The sequence below is a fragment of the Nomascus leucogenys genome, chromosome 4 (genome assembly GCF_006542625.1).
Source record: "Nomascus leucogenys isolate Asia chromosome 4, Asia_NLE_v1, whole genome shotgun sequence".
NCBI lineage: Eukaryota > Metazoa > Chordata > Mammalia > Primates > Hylobatidae > Nomascus > Nomascus leucogenys.
The window spans coordinates 118,335,974-118,359,213 of NC_044384.1; the positions used below are offsets into that span (position 1 = coordinate 118,335,974).

At 45.2% G+C, this 23,240-nt stretch overlaps 2 protein-coding genes across 4 annotated transcripts in view; both read left to right on the plus strand.

The window, feature by feature from the left end:
- The first annotated feature begins 901 nt into the window (after window positions 1-901).
- GLB1 (galactosidase beta 1) overlaps window positions 902-23,240 on the plus strand; it is a 113,686-nt gene continuing 91,347 nt past the window's right edge. The window contains exon 1 of one of the 3 annotated variants that reach the window (XM_030812220.1): window positions 902-1,056. In XM_030812220.1, the coding sequence (XP_030668080.1) occupies window positions 985-1,056 (72 nt within the window). In that variant the 5' untranslated portion in view covers window positions 902-984. Of the gene's footprint in view, window positions 1,057-11,730; window positions 12,126-12,155; window positions 12,418-23,240 lie in introns of those variants that run through there. The other 2 variants (XM_003256823.3, XM_012497418.2) reach the window with 2 other exon arrangements.
- Window positions 12,074-19,294, plus strand: TMPPE (transmembrane protein with metallophosphoesterase domain). Its single transcript, XM_030812221.1, has 2 exons — window positions 12,074-12,125; window positions 14,835-19,294. The coding sequence occupies exon 2, from the start codon at window positions 14,943-14,945 to the stop codon at window positions 16,302-16,304; it is 1,362 nt and encodes a 453-aa protein (XP_030668081.1). The 5' UTR covers window positions 12,074-12,125; window positions 14,835-14,942; the 3' UTR covers window positions 16,305-19,294.

Genomic DNA, 23,240 nt, shown 5'->3' on the forward strand with positions numbered 1-23,240 from the left:
TCGAACCCGGGAGGTAGAGGTTGCAGTGAGTCGAGTCCACGACACTGCACTCCAGCCTAGGTGACAGAGTAAGATGCCAACTCAAAAAAAAAAAAAGTTTTAAATTCTTGCCTTCTCCACATTCATGCCGCTTGGCAATCTCCACCAAGAGGAGCTTCTCCACCAAGAAGCAGAGTCAGTTTCTCCACCCTTTGGATGGGGTTTGGATGTGTGATTTACTTTTGTCAATGAGACAGCAGAAAAGGTCCCAAATGTGCACTGGAACTCGCCTCTTTCATGGTACTTGGAGCCCTTCCTTCATGTGCTTATACCTAGGCTAGCCTGCTGAAGGATGAGAGACATGTGACCCAATTGTCTTTCCATTGTTTCTGCCACTTCTCAGTTGTATGCGTGAGGCCATCCTGGATCATTCCACACCAGGAGATTCACCAGCTGTCTGCAGAGGCATGGGAAGTCCAGTAGAGCCAAAACCAGAAGAATCACTCAGCTGACCTACAGAATCATGAACTAAATAAATGATTGCTGGCTGGGCACAGTGTCTCCCGCCTGTAATCCCAGCACTTTGGGAGGCCGAGGTGGGCAGATCACCTGAGTTTGGGAGTTCGAGACCAGCCTGACCAACATGGAGAAACCCCGTATCTACTAAAAATACAAAATTAGCTGGGCATGGTAGCACATGCCTGTAATCCCAGCAACTCCGGAGGCTGAGGCAGGAGAATCGCTTGAACCCAGGAGGCGGAGGTTGTGGTGAGCCAAGATCACGCCATTGCACTCCAGCCTGGGCAACAAGAGTAAAACTCATGTCTCAAAAAAAAAAAAAAAAAAAAAGATTGCTATTGGCCTGTAAGTTTTGGGGGTAGTTTGTTACATAGCACTAGCTAATAGATGCATTGACGAAAAGTTCGAGAAGGATAACTGTTCTTTCTTCTCATATTGCTCCTTCTCTTGTCCTTGAAGTCAGTTTGAGTCAACCTGGTGAGATTGATGGGGAGACACTGTTGTATGTGCATTCTGGCCTCTGCTGAAACATCGTCGGGTCCTGGTTGGTCACCATTGGTAAGTCATTCCCCATCCCCTTTAGCCAAGGCCCCTCAGGTCCATCAGCTCTGTGCTACATCCAGACCACTCAACTTTGACAATGGAGTTTGGGGAATCTCAGGGAGCTGGTTGGATCCCAGGCTACCTCCAAATATCACAAGCCAATGCATTGCTCCCAGAGAAGATGGGTGGAAGGAGACATAAAGATTACAAGAGACTGAGAGAGGGCCACTGTGGAGAGAGCATAAAGCATAAAGCATAAAGAAAGGGAGTGTGCGCCGGCAGAAGTCAGGTGGAATTGCCTTTGAGGAGCAAGGCTGTCTGTGTACAGGTGGAGGCGGAGGGAACAGTTGCTTTCCATTATAATTCAATAGAATTTTTTTTAATGGAGTCTCAGTCTGTTGCCCAGGCTGGGGTGCAGTGGTGTGATCTCAGCTCACTGCACCCTCCACCTCCCAGGTTCAAGCAATTCCCGTGCCTCAGCCTCCTGAGTAGCTGGGATTACAGGTGAACACCACCATACCTGGCTAATTTTTGTATTTTTAGTAAAGGCGGGGTTTCACCATATTGGCCAGGCTGGTCTCGAACTCCTGACTTCAGGTGATCCACCCACCTCAGCCTCCCAAAGTGTTGGGATTACAGGTGTGAGCCACCATGCCTAGCCAATTCAACAGAATTTGTAAAAGGAAATGAAACCAGATGTCTAGTGTGGCTGCCTTCTGCTTGAGTGGCTGGTCAGCCTCATTAGAGCTTTGTCTAAGGGTGTCTCTTCACCAAAGAAGGCAGTGTTCCCCCAGGTGACTTGGTGACTTAAGTGACAAATTCTCTTTTACATCGTGAATTTATTCATTCTTTCAATACACTGTTCAGCATCTACCTTTTACCAGGTCCTGCACTTGGTGCTGAAATGCAAAGATGAAACAGACATACTTCCTTGACTGTGTAGTAGAGGAGATGCAATATTTATTTATTGTTTCATTTGTTACATAAACCTATAGCGAATTATATTCCAGATGCTATATTAAAGAAATGATATCAACTTTTGCCTCAGAGAACTCAAAATTAGGAAATGACAGATAAGTAAACCTTTAATCACCCTACTGATGGAGTTGGAATACAGATGTGGACAGAGTACTTGTGGGGGCCCCAAAGAGGGCTGGGTAACCTAGTCTGAAGGGGAGTCTGGAATGGCTTCTCCAAGAGGCCATGCTTGAATTCCTTTAAAGGATACGAAAAGATAGAATAGAAGTTGACTGGAGACAAAAATGGAAAAGGAAGAAGATTGTTGGCAGAGGGCACAACATATGCAAAGGCTTATGGGGAAGACAGTGTTGGGCCCGGGAGCCATAAGGCAGTATGGGAGACCCCTGAAGTGATTTCCACAAGAAATGTGAGGGCCCGAATTGAAGCACAGAATATAAAGACCCATAACACAGAGAAAAAAAAAATGTCAAAAGTTAGGCCGAGCACAGTGGCTCACGCCTGTAATCCCAGCACTTTGGGAGGCCAAGGCAGGTGGATCACCTGAGGTCAGGTGTTCGAGACCAGCCTGGCCAACCTGGTGAAACCCTGTCTCTACTAAAAATACAAAAATTAGCCAGGTGTGGTGGTGGGCGACTGTAATCCCAGCTATATGGAAGGCTGAGGCAGGAGAATTGCTTGAACCCAGGAGGCCGAGGTTGCAGTGAGCTGAGATCGCTCCATTGCACTCCAGCCAGGGTGACAGAGTAAGATGCTATCTCAAAAAAAATTAAATAAATAAATAAATAAATAAATACTCAAAAGTTAGATGTATGTAGAATGCTACGAGAATTTCTGGAAGGAAAGAACTCCTTTAGCTAGTGCAATCAGTGATTACTTCATTTTAAAAAAGGCATTAGGTCTGGGATTTGAATTGGGGATGAGCTGTATACCCATAATCCTAAAAACAAAATCTAACAGACTTCCCCAAAACCCTAGGTTGGAGAAAGCTCAGGAAGTGCATAGGTTGGAGAAAGCTCAAATAGTTCATCATGTTGAGCAAATGATTATCTCATCTTGAACTCTCTAGAAAACAGAGCCTGTGGCAAGCACTAAATGCTAATCCTGTATTTGGGAGGTACAGTGCACAACAGTGACAATGAGAAGAAAGGAAAATGAGGCAGGAAAGGAGGAGAAGTAGTGCCAGGTAGTGAGTTACTGTGCAGGCTAGTGCTTCATGCCAGCCTTAAAGACATGGAGACAGTTTGTTGGCAGGTGCACCCACTATACCATGTGGAATGTCTCTGGTCAGAGAAACCACACCTTGAAATCGTTCAGCAGAGGAAGGAAGGGAGAGGAAATTTATTTATTGGCTCATCTCTGGTCTTCCATTGCACTGGGCTTCTCCATGTGGGAGTTAACTTACCTGCCCTTGTGGGTACCACCACCTAGCTAGCCTCTTTGGCAGCCACTTGGGAAGCGTGGTGCCTCATTCCAGTGAGTCCAGAAGTGTCTGGAGGAGCCAGAGACTCCACGTGGTTGGCTTTGGGTGGCAGATGTGCTGCAGCAGTAGCTATGGTAGAGAGGCAGCTGAGAGTTCAGGAGAAAGGTGACTAGAGAATCTAGGCATCATAGAGTATGTCGTATACAGTAATCATGGAGGTTCAACCAAATTACCACTGAGACTCTGACCCAGAAGTTGCAAATGTCAATTTATTCTACCTTGGGGCCCACTGCAGTTCATGTCAAAACAAAAGGCAAACCAAAGCTAGGTGTGATGGCTCACACCTGTAATCTCAGTGTTTTGGGAGGCTAAGGTGAGAGGATTGCTTGAGGCCGGGAGCTCAAGACCAGCCTGGGCAACATAGCAAGACCCTATCTCTAAAAATAAAACAAAAATAAAAAAAATTTTAAAAGTGCATATCTGTAGTCCTAGCTACTCAGGAGTATCTCTTGTGCCCAGGAGTTCAAGGCTGCAGTGAGCTATGATTGCACTTTAGCCTGGGCAACAGAGTGAGACCCTGTCCCCACCCAAAAAAAAAAAAAAGTGAATCAGATGGAGAGGGCTGCCAACTGGAGAGACATATTCTGCCTAAGGAATGTCCCAGCTCATATCTCTGGAGTACTGTTACCTCATGGGATCTTGGGCCTGGTGTGGCCAGACCTTCTGATCTTTGAAGAGAAACTGGAAATCCAGATTACATAAATTCCCCCAATTAAATGTTGACAACTACTGTAATTAAATAAAATCAAACACACTGGTGGGTCAACATGGACAGTGTCAAATCAAATAGCTTTTCTGGCCACATCTAGTTTTAACCTTCAATCTAGCTAGAAAACTACTATGATCATTCACAGAAGGAGGGAGCCACAATTGCAGGCATGGCTACAAAAACAAAGAGGGTGGGCTAGCTCCAGGGGTCCAGGTGAAGAAGAAATGACAGGCTTTGGTGGTAGATTAGACATGAGAGGGAAGAAAGAAACAGAATAAAGAAATAGGCTGGGTGCGGTGGCTCATGCCTGTAATCCCAACACTTTGGGAGGCTGAGGTGGGTGGATCACCTGAGGTCAGGAGTTCGAGACCAGCCTGGTCAACATGGTAAAACCCTGTCTCTACTAAAAATACAAAAATTAGCCAGGCGTGGTGGTGTGCACCTGTAATCCCAGCTACTCAGGAGGCTGAGGCACAGGAATCGCTTGAACCTGGGAGGTAGAGGTTGCAGTGAGCTGAGATCGCACCACTGTACCCCAGGCTGGGCAACAGAGTGAGACTCCATTTCGAAAAAGAAAAAGAAAAAAAAAAAAAAACCCTGCAAATATGCATCTGAGAGACCCTGGGGAGCAAATGCCCACGACAGATAGGAAGGTGACAGAAAGAAGACAGGAGAGAAGAATGTTTGAAGCAACATCTTTTTTTTTCTTAAGGCAGGCCTCACTTGAGGCATTTTATGTTTTCAGATATCTCAGACTCCTAGAGGGTAAGCATGGGGACAAAGCCATCTCAAAACCTGTGACTACCATAAGGCATAGTCCTGTACCTCATCACAGCTATCAACTTTTATTGGGAACTGTGGGGAAACTGTTGGCTGATGATTTCACAATTTTATTTTTTTATTGTTTCATAACCATGTCCATCAAATTGGTTGCACGACTTAACCCCAGAACAAGTTAGGTTTCAGGACTTTTTGCATCAGAAAGCTCAAAGACATGTGAGGAGGCTAAGGAATTGCTGCACAGCAGAATTGCCCACATTTGTAGGCCAGAGACCTTGTTATTTTCAGTTTTTTAAATAACTTCTAATTTTGACTTAAGAATTATTGTATGCCATTTACCTACTTCATCAATTGTTAACATTTTGCTTTATTTGCTCTATCAGTTGGTCTCCCACCATTTTCATGTAAAGTACATGTGTATTATATGTAATATATAATTATATGTATGGAAGTATAAACATATTATAGTTATCGTATGAGAATAAGATGTAGACATTATGCTCCTTTTTTTGAGATGGGGTCTTGCTATGTTGCCCAGGCTAAAGTGCAGCAGCTATTCACAGGCTCAGTCCCACTACTGATCAGCATGGGAGTTTTGACCTTCTCGGTTTCCAACCTTGGCCAATTCACCCCTCCTTAGGCAACCTGGTGGTCCCCTGTTCCCAGGAGTTCACCATATTTATGCCAAACTTAGTGTGGACACCCGATCGGCATAGCACACTACAGCCCAGAACTCCTGGACTCCAGCAATCCTCCTGCCTCAGCCTCCCGAGCAGCTGGGAGTACAGGCGTGCAACACCACACCTGGCAACATAATGCTCCTTTACTCCTACATAATTCTGGGTGTATTTCCAAAGAATATGGCCACAATATCACTTATCGAAAATAGAAAATTTAATATTGAAACAATATTATTTTCTCATCCATAGTCTATATTCAACTTTTGTTAATTTTCCCAATAATGCTCTTACCGATATTTTTTTCCCCTGGTGTAAGATCCAATCTAGGACAATGTATCACATTTATTTGCCATGTCTTTCTAATGGAGAACATGTTTATTTTTCTTGCCTTTAATGTGTGTAATTTAATACTCTTTTAAAACCTATTCCAAATTATAATCACTTTAATGGCATTTAAAAAATATTAGAAATATAAAATCAGGCCAGGTGCCGTGGCTCTCGCCTGTAATCTCAATACTTTGAGAGGCTGAAGTGGGTGGATTGCTTAAGCCCAGGAGTTCAAGACCAGCCTGGATGATACGGGGCAACCCCATCTCTACAAAAAAAAAAAAATAGAAAAATTTGCCAGACATGGTGGCCTGTGCCTGTAGTCTCAACTACTCAGGAGGCTGAGGTGGGAGGATCACCTGAGCCCAGGAGTTCAAGGCTGCAGTGAGCCATGATCATGCCACTGCACTCCAGCCTGGGCAACAGAGTGAGACAAGAAAGAAGTGAGAGAGAGAAAAGAGAAAGAAAGAGAGAGAAAGAAAGAAAGAAGAAAGAAAAGGAGAGAGAAGAGAGAGAGAAAGAAAAAGAAAGAAAGAAAAGAGAAATGAAAGAAAGAAAAGAGAAAAGAAAGGAAAGAAAGAAAAAGAGAAAGAAAGAGACGAAGGAAAGAAGGAGGGAAGGAGGGAAGGAAGGAAGGTAGGTAGGTTACATAAAATTTTTTATTGAAATGCAGGTCAGAATTGACACTGGGAATGAAAATTTGCTGAGTAGGAAAACTCCATCAGGGAAAATAGATCACGGAAATTGAGTTTGATTATTAACTTGTGTGTAGCCCTGTTAGAACAGAAAAACAAAGCTTTCCTATGTTTTGGGGCCACACGTTTTTCTCCCTCTCATTGTTCTTATGCTACTGATGAGGCCTCTGTGCTTCTCAAACTATTTTTGGTAAAGGATGAGTTCTGTTTTTTTGTTTGTTTGTTTTGTCTTGTTTTTTGTGGTGAGACGGAGTCTCGCTCTGTCGCCCAGGCTGGAGTGCAGTGGCGCAATCTCGGCTCACTGCAACCTCCACCTCCCAGGTTCCACGCCATTCTCCTGCCTCAGCCTCCCGAGTAGCTGGGACTACAGGTGCCCGCCACCACGCCCGGCTAATTTTTTGTATTTTTAGTAGAGACGGGGTGTCACCATGTTAGCCAGGATGGTCTCCATCTCCTGACCTCACGATCCCCCCGCCTCGGTCTCCCAAAGTGCTGGGATTACAGGCGTGAGCTACCGCGCCCGGCCTTTTTTTTTTTTTTTTTTTTTTTTTTTTTTTAATTATTAGTGCTCTTGGCCGGGCGCGGTGGCTCACGCTTATAATCCCAGCACTTTGGGGGGCCGAGGCGGGCGGATCACGAGGTCAGGAGATCGAGACCACGGTGAAACCCCGTCTGTACTAAAAATACAAAAAATTAGCCGGGCGTGGTGGCGGGCGCCTGTAGTCCCAGCTACTCGGAGAGGCTGAGGCAGGAGAATGGCGTGAACCCGGGAGGCGGAGCTTGCAGTGAGCCGAGATTGCGCCACTGCACTCCAGCCTGGGCGACAGAGCAAGACTCCGTCTCAAAAAAAAAAAAAAAAAAAAATTATTAGTGCTCTTTCCTGCCTATCAAGGATTGATACTTTAATAAAAATTCAATAAAAATAAATTATTAGAAAAATAGGCTGGGTGCAGTGGCTCACGCCTGTTATCCTAGCACTTTGGGAGGCTGAGGGGGGTGGACTGTCTGAGCTCAGGAGCTCAAGACCAGCCTGGGCAACATGGTGAAACCCTATTTCTACTAAAATACGAAAAACTCAGCCTGGCATGGTGGTGTGCACCTGTAGTCCCAGCTACTCAGGAGGCTGAGGTTTAATTGCGAGAACCCAGGAGGTGGAGGTTGCAGTGAGCCAAGATCATGCCACTGCGCTCCAGTCTGGGTGACAAAGTGAAACTCTGTCTCAAAAACAAACAAACAAAAACTACTAGAGGCCAGGCATGGTGGCTCACGCCTGTAATCCCAGCACTTTGGGAGGCCAAGGCAGGTGGATCACCTGAGGTCGGGAGTTTGAGACCAGCCTGACCAACATGGAGAAACCCCATCTCTACTAAAAATATAAAACTACCAGGGCGTGGTGGCACATGCCTGTAATCCCAGCTACTCGGGAGGCTGAGGCAGGAGAATTGCTTGAATCCAGGAGGCAGAGGTTGTGGTGAGCCAAGATCGCGCCATTGCACACCAGCCTGGGCAATAAAAGCGAAACTCTGTCTAAAAAAAATAAAAATAAAAAATTACTACAACAATGAAATAAAAAGATGCATAATAATTTTGTTCATTATTAGATTCAACAGATAGACTTACTTTCTCAAATTGCTGCAAGTTTCTAAGTGCCTAGGCTGAATTTCTGTACGTATTGCACAGCACTGGTCTGAAGATCAGACTTTGAGAAGTACTAGTCTATATTAGAGCATGTACCATGTTTAGAGATGAGTGCCTGCAGGGTGACAGCCTTCTCATAGTCCCTTCATATTCTCCAGTATGCAGGGGGCTTTGCATCCAACACACTCTGTGCATTTAAACGGGAACTAAACAGTACACTATGAGCAGAAGCATAGCCTTGTGAAAATAACTCAGGCCCTAATGTCAGGCAATGTAACTTTAGAGACTCTACTGCTTCCCAGCTCTGTGGCTACTGGCAAGTCATTTAACTTCTCTGGGTCTCAGCTTTCTCATCTGTGAAATGTGGATAATAGCATGCAGCTCGGATTGGGAGGAATAGTGACACATACTGGTAAAGCATTCAGCACAACAATGGCTATTACTACTATTGCTATTTCAACTACGAACATAGTCAAGTACAAAAAATCTCAGAAACAAACTACAATCTATATTCCTTTGGCAAGCTTATACTGTAAAGGGCTAGAACATAAATATATTCAGTTTTGTAGATCCTAAGATCTGTGTTGCAACTACTCCATTCTACCATTGTAGCGTGAAAGCAGCCATATGCAATATGCAGAGGATTGTAGGTGGCTGTGTTCTAAGAAAATTATTTATGTGTAATCTTGGCACTTTGGGAGCCAAAGTGGGCAGATTACTTGAGGCCAGGAGTTCAAGACCAACCCTGGCAACAAGGCAAGATCTTGTCTTTAGAAAAAAAAAAATTATTCAGGCATGGTGGCACTCGCCTGTAGTCCCAGCTACTCAGCTACTCAGGAGGCCGACATGGGAGGACTGCAGCCCAGGAGTTCAAGGCTGCTGTGGGCTATGATGGCACCACTGCACTCCAGCCTGGGTGACAGAGCAAGACTGTGTCTAAAAAAACAAAACAAAACAAAAACAAACAAAAACTAACCCCACAAAACTTTATTTATGGACACTGACTGACACAGGAAACTTACAACATTTTCAAATGTCATAAAATATTATTATTTTGATTTTTTTTCATTCATTTAAAAATGTAAAAACCATTTTTAGGTGGCAGGCCATAGAAAAACTGGCAGCAAATTGTGCTGATTCTTAGTAAAAAGAATTTTAAAAAAGAAAAAAACAGGCAGTAGGCCAGATTTGATCCTCTGCCCTTAGTTTGCCAACTCTTGCTCTAAACCCTTTCTACCTTAATTCAGTTAAAAATACCTATTGCATATGATAACCTTGAGTGTACAGAGTAGGAAAGAAGGTAAAAGAAGTTGAATCTGCCATGTGTTAAGGATTTTTGTTTTGTTTTGTTTTTAAACTTCATTCTGCAATAATTTCAGGCTTAGAAACAAAAAGTTGAAAAAAAGAGTAAAAAGAATTCCTTCATTGATTTTCCAAATGTTAACATTTTACCACATTTGCTTTTCTTTCTCACGTTCTTTTCATGCCTGGAATACCATTTCTCTCTCTCTCTCTCTCTCTCTCTCTCCATTTTTTTTGTGAACTGTTTGAGAATCAGTTGCAAAGATGATGCCCTTTTGTTTCCTAAAAAACAAGGACGTTCTTTTATATAACCATTACCAAAATTACCATTACCGTTACCCAAATCAATACACTAATACAAAACTATTATTTAATATTTAGACCGTGTACCATTAACAAAATCAGAAAGTTAACATTGATGCGGCCGGGCACAGTGGCTCATGCCTGTAATCCCAGAACTTTGGGAGAGCCGAGGTGGGCAAATCACTTGAGGTCAAGAGCTCCAGACCAGCCTGGCTAACATGGTGAAACCCCATCTCTACTAAAAATACAAAAATCAGCCAGGCCTAGTGGTGGGTGCCTACAATCCCAGCTACTTGGGAGGCTGAGGTGGGAGAATCACTTGAACCTGGGAGGCGGAGGTTGCAGTGAGCCGAGATTGTGCCACTGCACTCCAGCCTGGGTGACGGAGTGAGACTCTGTCCCCCCCCTCCAAAAAGGAAATTAACATTGATGCATGGTACTAATCTAACCTACAAGTCTAATTCTGATTTCATCAACTGTCCCACTAACATCCTGTATATGCCAAGCTTCTTATCGTCATCATCTCTGGTAATTTCCCCAATTATCCGGTGAATTTGATATTATTATCCCTGTTTTGCCAACAAAGAAACTAAGCTCAGAGAGGTTAAGTAATTTGCCCACAGTCACACAGTAAGTGGCAGTGCTGGAATTCCAACTCAAGTGTACTTCCTCCAGAGCCCTTGTTCTTTAATACTGAACTAGAATTGCAGAGCTTGGAAAGGACTTCACAGTGCAAGGACACGGAATTGGTACTCCAGGCATGAAAAGAAGCCAGGCATGGTGGCTCATGTCTGTAATTCCAGCATTTTGGGAGGTCCAGGCAGGCAGATTGCTTGATCCCAGAACTTCAAGACCTGCCTGGGAAACGTGGTGAGACCCTGTCTCTACAAAAAATACGAAAATTAGCCGGGTGTGGTGGCACACGCCTATAGTCCCAGCCACTTGGTAGGCTGAGACGGGAGAATTGCTTGAGCCCAGGAGGCCAAAGCTGCAGTAAGCCGTGATCGTGCCACTGCACTCCAGCCTGGGTGACAGTGAGACCCTGTCTCAAAAAACAAAAACAAAACAAAAAAACAACCCCCAAACCAAAAAACAAAAACCGAAGAAAGAAAAGCCAGTGACTGATACTTTCTCCATCTCTCAATGAAATGTCCTTTCTGATACTTTCTCAGTCTCTCAAGGAAATGTCCAGTAGGAAAGGAGAAAGGAGTGAACAAATAGAATTTTGGCTACTTTGTTTATACAATGTAAAAAGGCTTTTTGGAACACCAAGGCACAAACTAAGGTTATTAAAAAAAAAAAACAACAAAAAAACACTTTTTTTTTTTTTGAGACGGAATTTCGCTCTTGTTGCCCAGGCTGGAGCGCAATGGCTCGATCTCGGCTTACTGCAACCTCCACGTCCCGGGTTCAAGCGATTCTCCTGTCTCAGCCTCCTCAGAGGCTGGGATTACAGGAGACTGCCACCACGCCCGGCTAATTTTTGTATTTTTAGTAGAGACGGGGTTTCCTCATACTGGTCAGGCTGGTCTTGAACTCCTGACCTCAGGCGATCCGCCCGCCTCGGCCTCCCAAAGTGCTGGGATTACAGGCGTGAGCAGAATTTTCATTCTAACAAGTTCCAGGTGAGTTGATACAGTGGATCCAGGGACCGACCACATTTTGCTAACCCCTGCCTTAGAGTTATTCAAAGAGCCCGTATATGAGACGCGGATGCCATCTAGGGCGTTTAGGTTTAGTGATTAACAATTTCCCTCTTCTGCTCTCTCAAGGCAGCCAGGGAACAGGCAGACCATGATTCATGTCCAATCCCCGAGGCGTGTTATCAAGCTGCTGAAAGCAGGCCCTCCGGATTGCAGTTCCAAAGGGTCCCTTCCCAGGGAAGACGCCTGCAAAACCCAGATAGTAGTATCCTGGAGTCACGCGGCCGCGCGCAGCCTCCTACCCGCCCCCACCCGCCCGGCTCGGCCACCGCGGGGCGGAGCGCGGGGCTGAGCAGGCGCGAGGGCTGGCTGCTGGGCCGACGAGGGGCGGTGCCAGGCCGCGGGTCCTTAGTCAAGTGACGCGAAGCGGCCGGCCTGGGCGCCGACTGCAGAGCCTGGAGGCTGGTGGTCATGCAGGGGTTCCTGGTTCACATCCTCCCTCTGCTGCTGGCTCTGCTGCTTCTGGGCCCTACGCGCGGCTTTCGCGTAAGTCTGCGGGACCCGGGTACGGGGAGGCATTGCTAGGGGACAGGCTGGCGGGGAACCGGGCTGGGGTCGCAGCCACCCGCGGTCCCGCAGGGCGGGGAGCCTGAGCCCCGAAGTGCTCCCCAGCAGGCTTGCGGCCGGCGGAACGCAGGCAGTGGACCGGCCTTCCCGTCGGGGGCGGGCCGGGCGGGGCGCGCGTCCTTCCAGGCCGCTCGGTCGCTTGTGCGTTCCGCTCCGGCCGCCCTTTGCGCTTGAATCCACTTCCCCATCTGTAACGAGGTGGTGAGACGAGGTGCGTGTAAACATTTCCTAAGTTGGCTTTCCGGGAGGGGATTCCAAGTTGCGCGGGTTAGAGGGTGCCTCCGGCTCTGGTTTGGGGCGCCCTCGCTTTCCCAGTTCGTGCTCTGCGGAGCGCTCCGGAAGGAGAAAAATGGGGTCAGGAGAGGCCCCTGCAGTGGGAACATTGGGTTATTTCCCCTCTGGGTGCTCTCCCTCTTCGTACATCTTGTTCCTTTCTCACCACTGCGCGTCGCCTGCCCTTTGGCTTGGGTTTTTCTTCGTATTTGTGGGACCCTTTTCCTTCGGCGTTTGGGGGTCCAGGTTGAGGGGGGGAATAGGCAGGCTGCCGGGGGATGCCATCATTGATGGGGGGAGGGCTGGCGAGGCGAATAGGTGAGGTGCGGGGCGTGCACGGTTGGTGGGAGAGGAAGGACAGCTTCACTCGCTGCGTCCAAGCTGAGGCGACTGGCTGAGGGGCTCCGAAGCGCTGCCTGAGGAGGTTTGCATCACACCTGCGGAAAGGAGGGTGGGTAGTTGCAAGCTGCTCCTCTGCACGTTCCGCGGACCAACTTTGGTTCCTCCAGGGTGTAGGTGGGCTGAGCCTGCAGTATGCTTTAAGTAAGAGCTGGTAGCATTTGACACCGTTGACTTGTAAGTTACACCCTTCAATAAAGCTTTCAATAACGTGCCTAGGGCAGAGAAAAGTGGTACATTTATCTACAACCAAGATTGAACATCTTAAGTATTTGGAAAACAGCTGCTGAAAATGTTTCCATTTTGGGAAAAAGTCAGCACAGATTATTTGCTGCTCCTTCTTCACCCCGTCTGTGATTCCCCTACCCCAGTATGTAGACAAGAGTTTTCTTGTCCAGAAGGCCCGTAGGATCTTAGGAGTCAGAGCTAGCCAGCTGTGAGAACCACTGGGGAAGGTGGAACTGGGGCACAGTTCAGGAGAACAGTGGCAGGGTAAGGGGCTGGGGGAAAGGCAGATCTTAACCAGTATCTGGGAGTGGGGGTAGGGAGAGAGAGAAGGATTTATGAACCAAGAACGGGTGGATAGGGTCAATCTGTCTGATATGAGCTCATCAGTCTCATGCAGCGTCATTGGGTCAGGGTGGATGCCCTGTAGCTGCCATACCTGAGGCCCACACAGGGAGGCTGGCATCACTGCAGGAATTCTCATGTCAGGTGCCTAGGTGTCCCTCTTGGGCTTCTGTGCCCACAGCTGAAGAAAGATACCAGCAGTCTAGCTTTAGCTTTCCATTATCTCCTTGTTTACATTTCTTTAGGGTTCACGCCATTCTCCTGCCTCAGCCTCCAGAGTAGCTGGGACTACAGGCACCTGCCACCACGCCCGACTAATTTTTTTTTTTTTTGTATTTTTAGTAGAGACGGGGTTTCACCGTGTTAGCCAGGATGGTCTCAATCTCCTGACCTCATGATCCAGCGGTTCTCAAATTTTAACTAAATTTTAGCTGTCCTAGAAATTAAGAGAATATTTTATTCCTTTTTTTTTTTTTGAGACAGAGTCTCTCTCTTTCACCTAGGCTGGAGTGCAGTGGCATGATCTTGGCTCACTACAACTTCCACCTCCCAGGTTCAAGTGATTCTCCTGCCTCAGCCTCCCGAGTAGCTGGGATTACATGCGTCCGCCACCACGCCTGGCTAATTTTTGAATTTTTAGTAGAGACAGGGTTTTACCATGTTGGCCAGGCTGGTCTTGAACTCCTGACCTCAGGTAATCTGCCTGCCTCGGCCTCCCAAAGTGCTGGGATTATAGGCATCAGCCACCATGCCCAGCCCTAGAGAATATTTTAAACTATTTGTTAAGAAATACTACATCATTACACATTAATAAACAGTATATATATTTGAAAAACAATAGTATTTCTTCCCAAATTTTAGGGTGAAGTTTTACATTGCACTGTTTTACATTTCTGCAAATCTCTTTCAATGTCTCTTAATAGAAGACAGTCAAATTTTCATATTTATTTCTGCATTAAATCTGTTGCCATATCACATGTCACATAGCCTCTGGAAAACTCCACCCTCAGGACAGAGTGAGAATGGAAAAGGCAGTAATGGCTTGGAATTATAATAAAAATAGTTTTGACTAATTGGACCCCTGAAGGGCTCTCTCCAGACCACACTTTGAATACCGCTGATTTGGAATGTTTTTATAAAACAAGTACATGCTCACTGTAGAGAAACTTGAAACGTGTAGAACATGTGGTAAAAAAATGAAAACTGCCCATCATGTCACAATGCTGTGAGTTTCTTTTTGAATAATAAAGTATAGCTAGCAACTGACTGGTATTTGAGTGGCTTGGATTCAAGGTGGGTTGGGCAGATGTAAGTGGCCTTTGAGTTTTGAATGGGTACAAGGACGCTCTAATATCCCACAAAGCTGATGCTGGTTCCTGGTTGCAGGCGGAGTTGACCTGGAAACCTCTCCTTGGCCACTGTCCTTTCTAAGGAACTCATTTCCAGAGTCCACCAGCACAGAACTGGTGGGGGAGCCTACTAGGAACAGAGAAAATGGCCATCTTCAGGCAGCTGTCCCTAGGCACGAAGGCCACCCTGGCAGCTGTCACTGTCTTCATGTCCATGATCGCCTCCCGCTCGTATCTGGCAGAGAGCCTTGAGCTCAGGGCCTGGCGTTGGCTGCTTCGCTTGCAGCTTGCCCTGTTTGTCAACTCGCTCTTGCTCATTGGCTCCCTCTACATTTGGCGCAGCACAGTGAGCAACCTCTGCCACTCCCCAGCTGCAGAGTCAACCTGTTTTCAGCTTTGGAAGGTGGTGGTTCTGGCATTTCTGGCCCTGGCCCATTCCAGTTTCTTTACCATGTTCTTTTTAGTGGCCGAAGAGCCCTATCTCTTTTCCTTGGCGGCCTACTCCTGCCTGGGTGCTTACATCATCATGCTCTTCTTCCTCTGCATCCTCAGCGGCATGGAGCAGGCCTACCAGTTCTTGGCCTGGCGCAGTGGTAGGGTCGTGGGCAGCCTTGACAAGACAAGGAAGCTGGTGCTCAGGCCTGCCCTGGCAGTGGGAGTGACTGCTGTGCTCAGCGTGGCCGGGATTCTGAATGCCGCGCAGCCCCCGGCTGTGAAAACTGTGGAGGTGCCCATCCATCAGCTGCCTGCCTCAATGAACAACCTCAAGATCGTGCTCCTCTCAGACATTCACTTGGGCCCCACAGTGGGCAGGACCAAGATGGAAATGTTTGTGAGGATGGTGAATGTGCTGGAACCAGACGTCACAGTGATTGTGGGTGACCTCTCCGACTCAGAAGCCTCGGTCCTGCGGACAGCTGTCGCTCCTCTGGGCCAGCTTCATTCACGTCTCGGTGCCTACTTCGTCACAGGCAATCATGAGTACTACACGTCAGATGTCAGCAACTGGTTTGCACTTCTGGAAGCCCTGCATGTCCAGCCTCTTCATAATGAGAACGTGAAGATTTCCGCCACACGGGCCCAACGTGGTGGTGGTGGCAGTGGCAGTGGGAGTGAGGATGAGGACTGGATCTGCTTGGCTGGGGTGGACGATATTGAAGCAGACATCCTGCACTACTCTGGCCATGGCATGGATCTTGACAAGGCCCTGGAGGGCTGCAGCCCAGACCACACAATCATCTTGCTAGCTCACCAGCCCCTGGCTGCCAAGAGAGCTCTCCAGGCTCGGCCAGATATTAACCTGATCCTTTCTGGGCACACACATGCTGGGCAGATCTTCCCCTTGAACGTAGCAGCCTATCTCCTGAATCCCTTCTTTGCTGGTCTCTACCAAGTGGCCCAGGCTACATTCGTATATGTCAGCCCAGGCACAGCCTACTACGGGATACCCATGAGGTTGGGTAGCAGGGCCGAGATCACAGAGCTCATCCTGCAGCGGTCTCCCTGAACCGGCCCTGCCCTGTGCGCCTCTGCCCTGCCCTTGCCCTTGCCCTCAACCCTCCGTCCTGCTTCAGAGTGGTTTGCCTGCTTTTTCCCTCCAGCCTTGCCCACTCAGCCTTGCCTACACACCCTTGGTCACAAGCCTGACTCAAACAGTGACTTATGGTGGGGCTGCCTGGCATGTTCAGGCTGGTTTAACTGTTTCCTTGGCCAGTTGCTTTTTTTGATGCACTTGTGAGATCACTAAGATCACATATATGAACACTCCCCTCTATTTTCCAGATGGTGTGGAATGGGGACCTTCTCCTGCAGAACTCCCAGGAATGAACCTCCCCTCGGGGTTGCTAGAAAGGAATACCTCTAGAAGGTGGGGCCGGGGAGGAGCAGGAGCATTTTTCTCCTGGTGTTTTAAAATTGTCTTGAGGACTTAAGTGGTTTCCAGAATCATTGATCCAGAGCCTTTCTGGGGAAGGGGTAGTGTTGCCAGGTAATTTGGGAGAACAGGCAAGATGGAAGGGTCCTCTGGCTGCTAGAGAAGAATATTTTCTTTTCCTCTGGTTCTATCAGGATCACCTCTATTGAGGGCATCAGCAAAATCTACTAGAATGCCAAGCTCCTCCTGTTCCAGGCCTTGAGGGATGCTATTTAACTGTCTGTGCTCCTGGGCCTTTGAGGGCAAGGTCAGGGGAGAAGAACGATGGGCTCCATTGTCGGTGATGGTGAGAACATGGCTGCTTAGGAATTCAGAAGGCTTTGCCTCCCTTGTCTCATTTTATACAACCCTTTGGGGAGCTCACTGGGGACAGGCTGCTTTTCCCTATTTGGAGATGAGGAAACCAAGGCAAAGAGAGATAGGGCACAGGCAGTATGACAAGATGTGTAGGAGATTTGGGGCTAGAAACCAGGTCTTGTACCTCCCAGTAAAAGCGGTGCTTTTCCACCGTGTGGTCATTAAGTAGCTGCATCTGTTGCAGGTGAGTGCAGGATTCAAATGCAGTTCACCAATTCACAGTGCAAAGAGAACGAACAAGGGCCTAGGACCCCATGCTCTTTCAAAGTGGTTTGCTTGAGGCTGATTTCAACTTACCCATAGCTACATGGACCGGAGCCTGGAAGGGAGTCAGCTAGTTTCAGTGTAGGATGTCTTACATTTGAAGAAGAGTCAGGAAACTGGAACCCTCTACCTCCGACCCCAGGTTTGGATTTGATTTTTCTGTGAGCAGCTGGGTTCACTCTGTCAGTGGGGGAGATGAGGCCTGCATGGGAGTGGCAGTGCTGTGTGCCTCTGGCAGGGCCTGCAGACTCCTCTCCCTGGGCCTGGCTGTGGAATGCAGAGACTCTTCTTCCTGCTAGGTGGCTTCCAACCCACTTGCCTGACCCTGTAAGAGCTGCCCTTGGGCTCTGGCCACGAAATGGTAGGGCCATCCCTGCTGGCTTCTAGACCCATAGAAAAACCGGGCAGGGATTATGATGTCCGAGTGACCCTGTTGGCCTGGCCCTTTTGCCAGAAGCAACAGATCCTTTGATCCTGAGATGGAAGATAAGCACCCGTGTTAGAAAAGGCCTCACTGAGAAGACAGGGCTGGGCCGGTTTCCTGCTGGGTGATTTAGGCTTGTGATGGAAAGTCTTCCTCCAATGGGGAGTGAAGACACTCGCTCTGACCAGAGAGGCTAACCCTGCTGCTCACTCGTTGGGCAGTGTTGGGTGGGTGACTTTCCCTCACTCAGCCTTGGTTTCCATCAACCCTAAAATGGGGATAATTATCATATCTACCTCAAGATTGTTTTGTCAGGAGGGATCCATCAAGCCTTGTGCATGAGTTCCACATGGCACAGTGTGCACAGTAAACACTCAATGTTAATTTTTCAACGTTCCAGTGGAGCTTGCTAAGGAACTGTGTTGGGCCCAGGTGCCCAGAGGATTCGTGGCACAGCCAGTCCTGGGGAATGTGAGTGGGTAGCGAGCCGCCTGCTGCTGGGGCTGGTGATGTGTCAAAGCAGCAACTGCTGGGGGTTTGCCTTCCTCCCCTCGTGCGCATTCTGGCAGGCAAAGGGGGTTTCTTCCTTTCCTCCTTGTCCTCCTGGTGTATAGTGGGGTTCTGGGGGATCTGGAGACCACCCTTTTTGTTCCCAGGCAGCCACGGTATTGACAGTGGGCCATCCCATGCAGTTTAAAATGTATCTTTGAGTTGAAATTTTGGTGGTTTCCTTATTCTTTTTTCTCTCTTCACTGTCCTTCCAAACTCACTTTTCTTGTGTCCCGACCGCATTTTGTGAATCATCCTTACTCCCTTTCAGTTCTCGCTTTGGATTTCACCAGGTGGGCTAGATGGTACCATTTCACTTCCACTGTTTGATGCGGCTGGTAATGTTTGACTCACCTGTTACGTGTTATTTCACTGGTTTCTTGATTTTACATCTTTCTCATCAGTGACCTGGGCTTGATGAAATTAGCTTTCATGAAGTCCTCTTTTTTTTTTTTAAATTTTGCATCCTTACCTCTTTTCTTTCTCTTGAATGCCATCATTGTGTGGTCTTATGTACCCTTCATCCACTCTGAAGTCCTTGCTTGACTGATTGCTTTCTGTTAGCAGGAAGAAAACAGATCCATCCTATTTATCTGAGAAACATCATCAACACCCTCTCATATCTGGTTTGTATTCCCTGACTCGGCGGACATTTTTCCAGCAGAAATTTCTCCATCACTGTCCAGATTCTGGCCCTGGTGGGCAGGTCTCCATGACACCTGTAGTCCCTCTGTTCAACATTCTTAAACCATTGACCTTCCTTTTGTTTGTTTGTGGCTGGGGGAGGTGGTGAGAAACGTTACTTGAAGCTTGATCATTCTTTCAATTTCATTTGTTTCTTTATTTTTAATCTGTTAGATGCAAATTGAAATGCAATGCTTTTTGAAAATTAGCAATAGCATCTGTAGTATATGATACTGTTACAAAATCTCAGTAAACTGATCCTGCTGCTGTTCCTTCCAAATACCCATCCATGCTTTTTTTCCCCTCGTATTTTGTTCGGTTTGTTTTAAACTTTTCATATATACACCTCTCTTCCAGCTTTAACAAGCATGACGAGACCATTCTGCCATCCTTTCTCAGCTACCCCTGCCCCACCCGTACTCTTTATTTTTTGGCTGGAGTATATTAAGGTAAATCATAGAAAACATAATGTTACCCCAAAATTACTTCATATGAATCGTTTTTCAAAAAGCATAGCTATAGTGTCATTATCATATCCAATGAAATTAACAGTGATTCTTGAATATCATCTAATAGCTAGTTAGGAGATTTGGGGCTAGTAGCCAGATTTTTGACCTCTTCATAAAGAAGTGTTCTTTCCACTGTCTGAGTATTAAGTAGCTGTATCTGTCACAAACGAGTACAGAATTCAAATGCAATTAACTGTGTGAAGAGTTAGTGTTTAGTTTTTCCTGATTATCTCAATTATATTTTTTATTGTGGCAAAAAAATTACTATCTTAACCATTTTTTTTTTGTTCTTTTTGTTGTTGTTGATCTTAACCATTTTTAAGTGAATAGTTCAACAGTGTTAGGTATATTCACATTGTTGTGAAATTGATCTAATTGATCTGTAGAACTTTTTCATCTTGCAAATTTATACCCATTGAGCAACAAGGCTCCATTTCCCCCTTCCTCCAGCCCCTGGTGACCACGATTCTACTTTCTGTTTCTATGAATTTGACTGCTTTAGATACCTCGTATAAGTGAAATCATGCAGTTTTTGTCTTTTTGTGGCAGGCTTATTTCAGTTAGTATAATGACCTTTAAGGTTGTGTCACGTGACTGGATTTCTATCCTTTTTAAGGCTGGACTACAGTAATATTCTGTTGTATTTTCATGCCACATTTTGTTTATCCATGTTGAGCATGCTTTCATGGGCTTGTTGGCCACTTGTATACCTTCTTTGGAGAAATGTCTGCTCAAGTCCTTTGCCTATCTTTAAATCAGGTTATTTAATTTATTGTTGTGGAGATGTAGGAGTTCCTTATATATTCTGGACATTAACCCCTTATCAGATATGTAATTTGCAGATATTTTCTTCAGTTCTGTACATTGCCTTTTCACTCATTGTGACCTTTGATGCACAGAGTTTTAAAGTTTAATATAGGCCCATTTCTCTAGTTTTGCTTTTATTTTGGCATCATATCCGAGAAATCATTGCCAAGTTCAATATCATGTAGCTTTTTTTCCCATGTTTTCTTCTAGGAGTGTTATAGTTTCGGGTCTTATATTTAGGTCTTTAACCCATATTGAATTAATTTTTGTGTATGGTATAAGATAAGGATCCAACTTCATTTTCTTGCCTGTGAATATCCAGTTTTCCCAGCACCGTTTTCTGAAGAAATTGTCCTTTTCTAACATCAAGAGATCTTGGCATCTTTGTTGAAAATCATTTGACTATATACACAAGGGTTTGTTTCTTGGTGGTCTGTTCTCTTTCATTGCTCTATTTGTCTGTCTTTATGCCATTACCATTCTATTTTGATTACTATAGCTTTGCAATAGGTTTTGAAATCAGGAGGTATGAGTCTTTCAACTTTGCTCTTCTTTTTCAAGACTTTTGTCTATTTGGTGTCTGTTGAGATTCCATATGAATTTTAGGATAAATTTTTCTATTTCTGCAAGAAATGCTATTGGGATTTTTATAGGGATTGTGTTGAATCTGTAAATCACTTTGGGTAGTATGAACATCTTAACAATATGAACCTTCTACTCCATGAACATAGGATGTTTTTCCATTTGTTTGTGTCTTCTTTAATTTCTTTTTAACAGTGTTTTGTAGTTTTCAGTGTAGTCTTTCACCTTAGGCCTATTTCTAAGTATTTTATTCTTTTTGATGCTTTTATATATGGAATTTTTTAAAATTCCATTTAGGATTGTTCATTTTTAGTGTATAGAGATGCAACTGATTTTGGTATGTTGCTTTTGTATCCTGCAACTTTGCTGAATTCATTTCTTAGTTCTAACTGTGTGTGTGTGTGTGTGTGTGTGTGTGTGTGTGTGTAGTCTTTAGGGTTTCCTACATCTAAGATTATATCATCTGCAAATAGATTATTTTACTTCTCCTTTCTGGTTTGAATGCCTTTTATTTCTTTCTTGACCAGTTGCTCTGACTAGGACTTCCAAAACTATGTTGAGTAGAAGTGGCGAAAACAGACATCTTGCCTTGTTCCTGATCTCAGAGGAAAAGCTTGCAGTCTTTCACTGTTGAATATGATGTTAGCGATGGGCTTTTCACATGTGGGCTCTATGATGTGGAGGTAGTTTTCTTCTATTTTGCATTTGTTGAGTTGTTGGTTTTTTTTTTTTAATCATGAAAGGGTGTTGAATCTTGTCATGCTTTCTCTGCCTCAATTTAGATTATCATGTGGTTTTTGCCCTTCATTCTGTTAATTTGGTGTATTATATTGATTGATTTTTATATGTTAAACCATTCTTGCATTTTAGGAATAAATCCCACTTGATCATAGTATATAATCCTTTTAATGTACTGTTGAATTCAGTTCGCTAGTATTTTGTTGAGGATTTTTGCATCAATATTCACCAGGAATATTATTGTTCTATAGTTTTCTTATAGTGTATTTGTCTGGCTTTGGTATTAGGATAATATTGGTCTCATAGAATAAATTTAGAAATGTTCCTCCTCTTCAACTTTCGTAAGAGTTTCAGGAAGATTGGTATTAATTCTTCTTTAAATGTTTGGTAGAATTCTCCAGTGAAGCCATCTGGTTCTAGGTTTTTCTTTGAGTTTTGTTTGTGTGTGTGTGTGTGTGTGTGTGTGTGTACGCGCGCATGCCGAGGCATAGTCTCGCTCTGTAGCCGGGGCTGGAGTGCAGAGGCATGATCTTGGGTCACTGCAACCTCCACCTCCCAGGTTCAAGCGATTCTCCTTCCTCAGCCTCCCAAGTAGCTAGGACCACAGGCATGCACCACCACACCCGGCTAATTTTTGTATTTTTAGTAGAGACGGGGTTTCACCATGTTGGCCAGGCTGGTCTCAAACTCCTGACCTCAAGTGATCTGGCCGCCTCCCCCTCCCAAAGTGCTGGGATTACAGGCGGGAGCCACCATACCTGGCCTCTTTGAGGTTTTTGATGACTGATTCAATCTTTTTAATAGCTATTGGTCTGTATAGATTTTCTGTTTCTTCATGATTCAGTCTTGGTGGGCTGGGTGTGTCTAGAAATTTATCCATATCTTCTAGGTTATCCAATTTGTTGGCATACAGTTGTTCATGCTATTCTCTTACAATCCTATGTTTCTGTGGCATCAGTTATAATGTCCCCTCTCCATTTCTGATTTATTTGTATCTTCTTTTTTTTAAAATCTAGTTAAGTGTCTCAATTTTGTTGATTTTTTTTTTCAAAAACCAACTCGTTTTTTTTCCTACTATCTTTCTATTCTGTTTTGTTTATTTCTGCTCTAATATTTTATTTCCTTTTGCTAGCTTTGGGTTTATTTTTTTCTTCTTATGGAATTGTCTTTTTATAGTTATTTTGTTTGAAACAGGATCTAAAAATAGGTCTATATTTTGCCCATGGTGTATTTCTTCAGTCTTCTTAAGTGTATAACATCCCCTTTTCCTTATTTTATGTCATTTATTTGTTCAAGTTATCTGGGCCATACGTCTTAAAATTTTATACATTTTATATTTTGGTGTCAATTAACATGTTCATATTTTCTGTGAGCTCGTAGAGCTAAAGCTCTCTAAAGGTTAGAGCTAGAGGCTGGATAGATTCAGGTTCAACGTTTTCGCTTTTTGGGTAGGAAGACTTCATTGCTTCAGTGATGCTAAGATTGACCTGTCTATCCACATGTTGTCAGCTTGATCCCTCCACTAGAAAATTCCGCATTATCTTTCCATTTAATGTTTCAGCAGTCATTGGTGATTGTTGCCTAATGTCATTATTT

Bases quoted from the DNA above. Each gene is read 5' to 3' on its own strand.
- TMPPE (XM_030812221.1), top strand. From the start codon at position 14,943: ATGGCCATCTTCAGGCAGCTGTCCCTAGGCACGAAGGCCACCCTGGCA.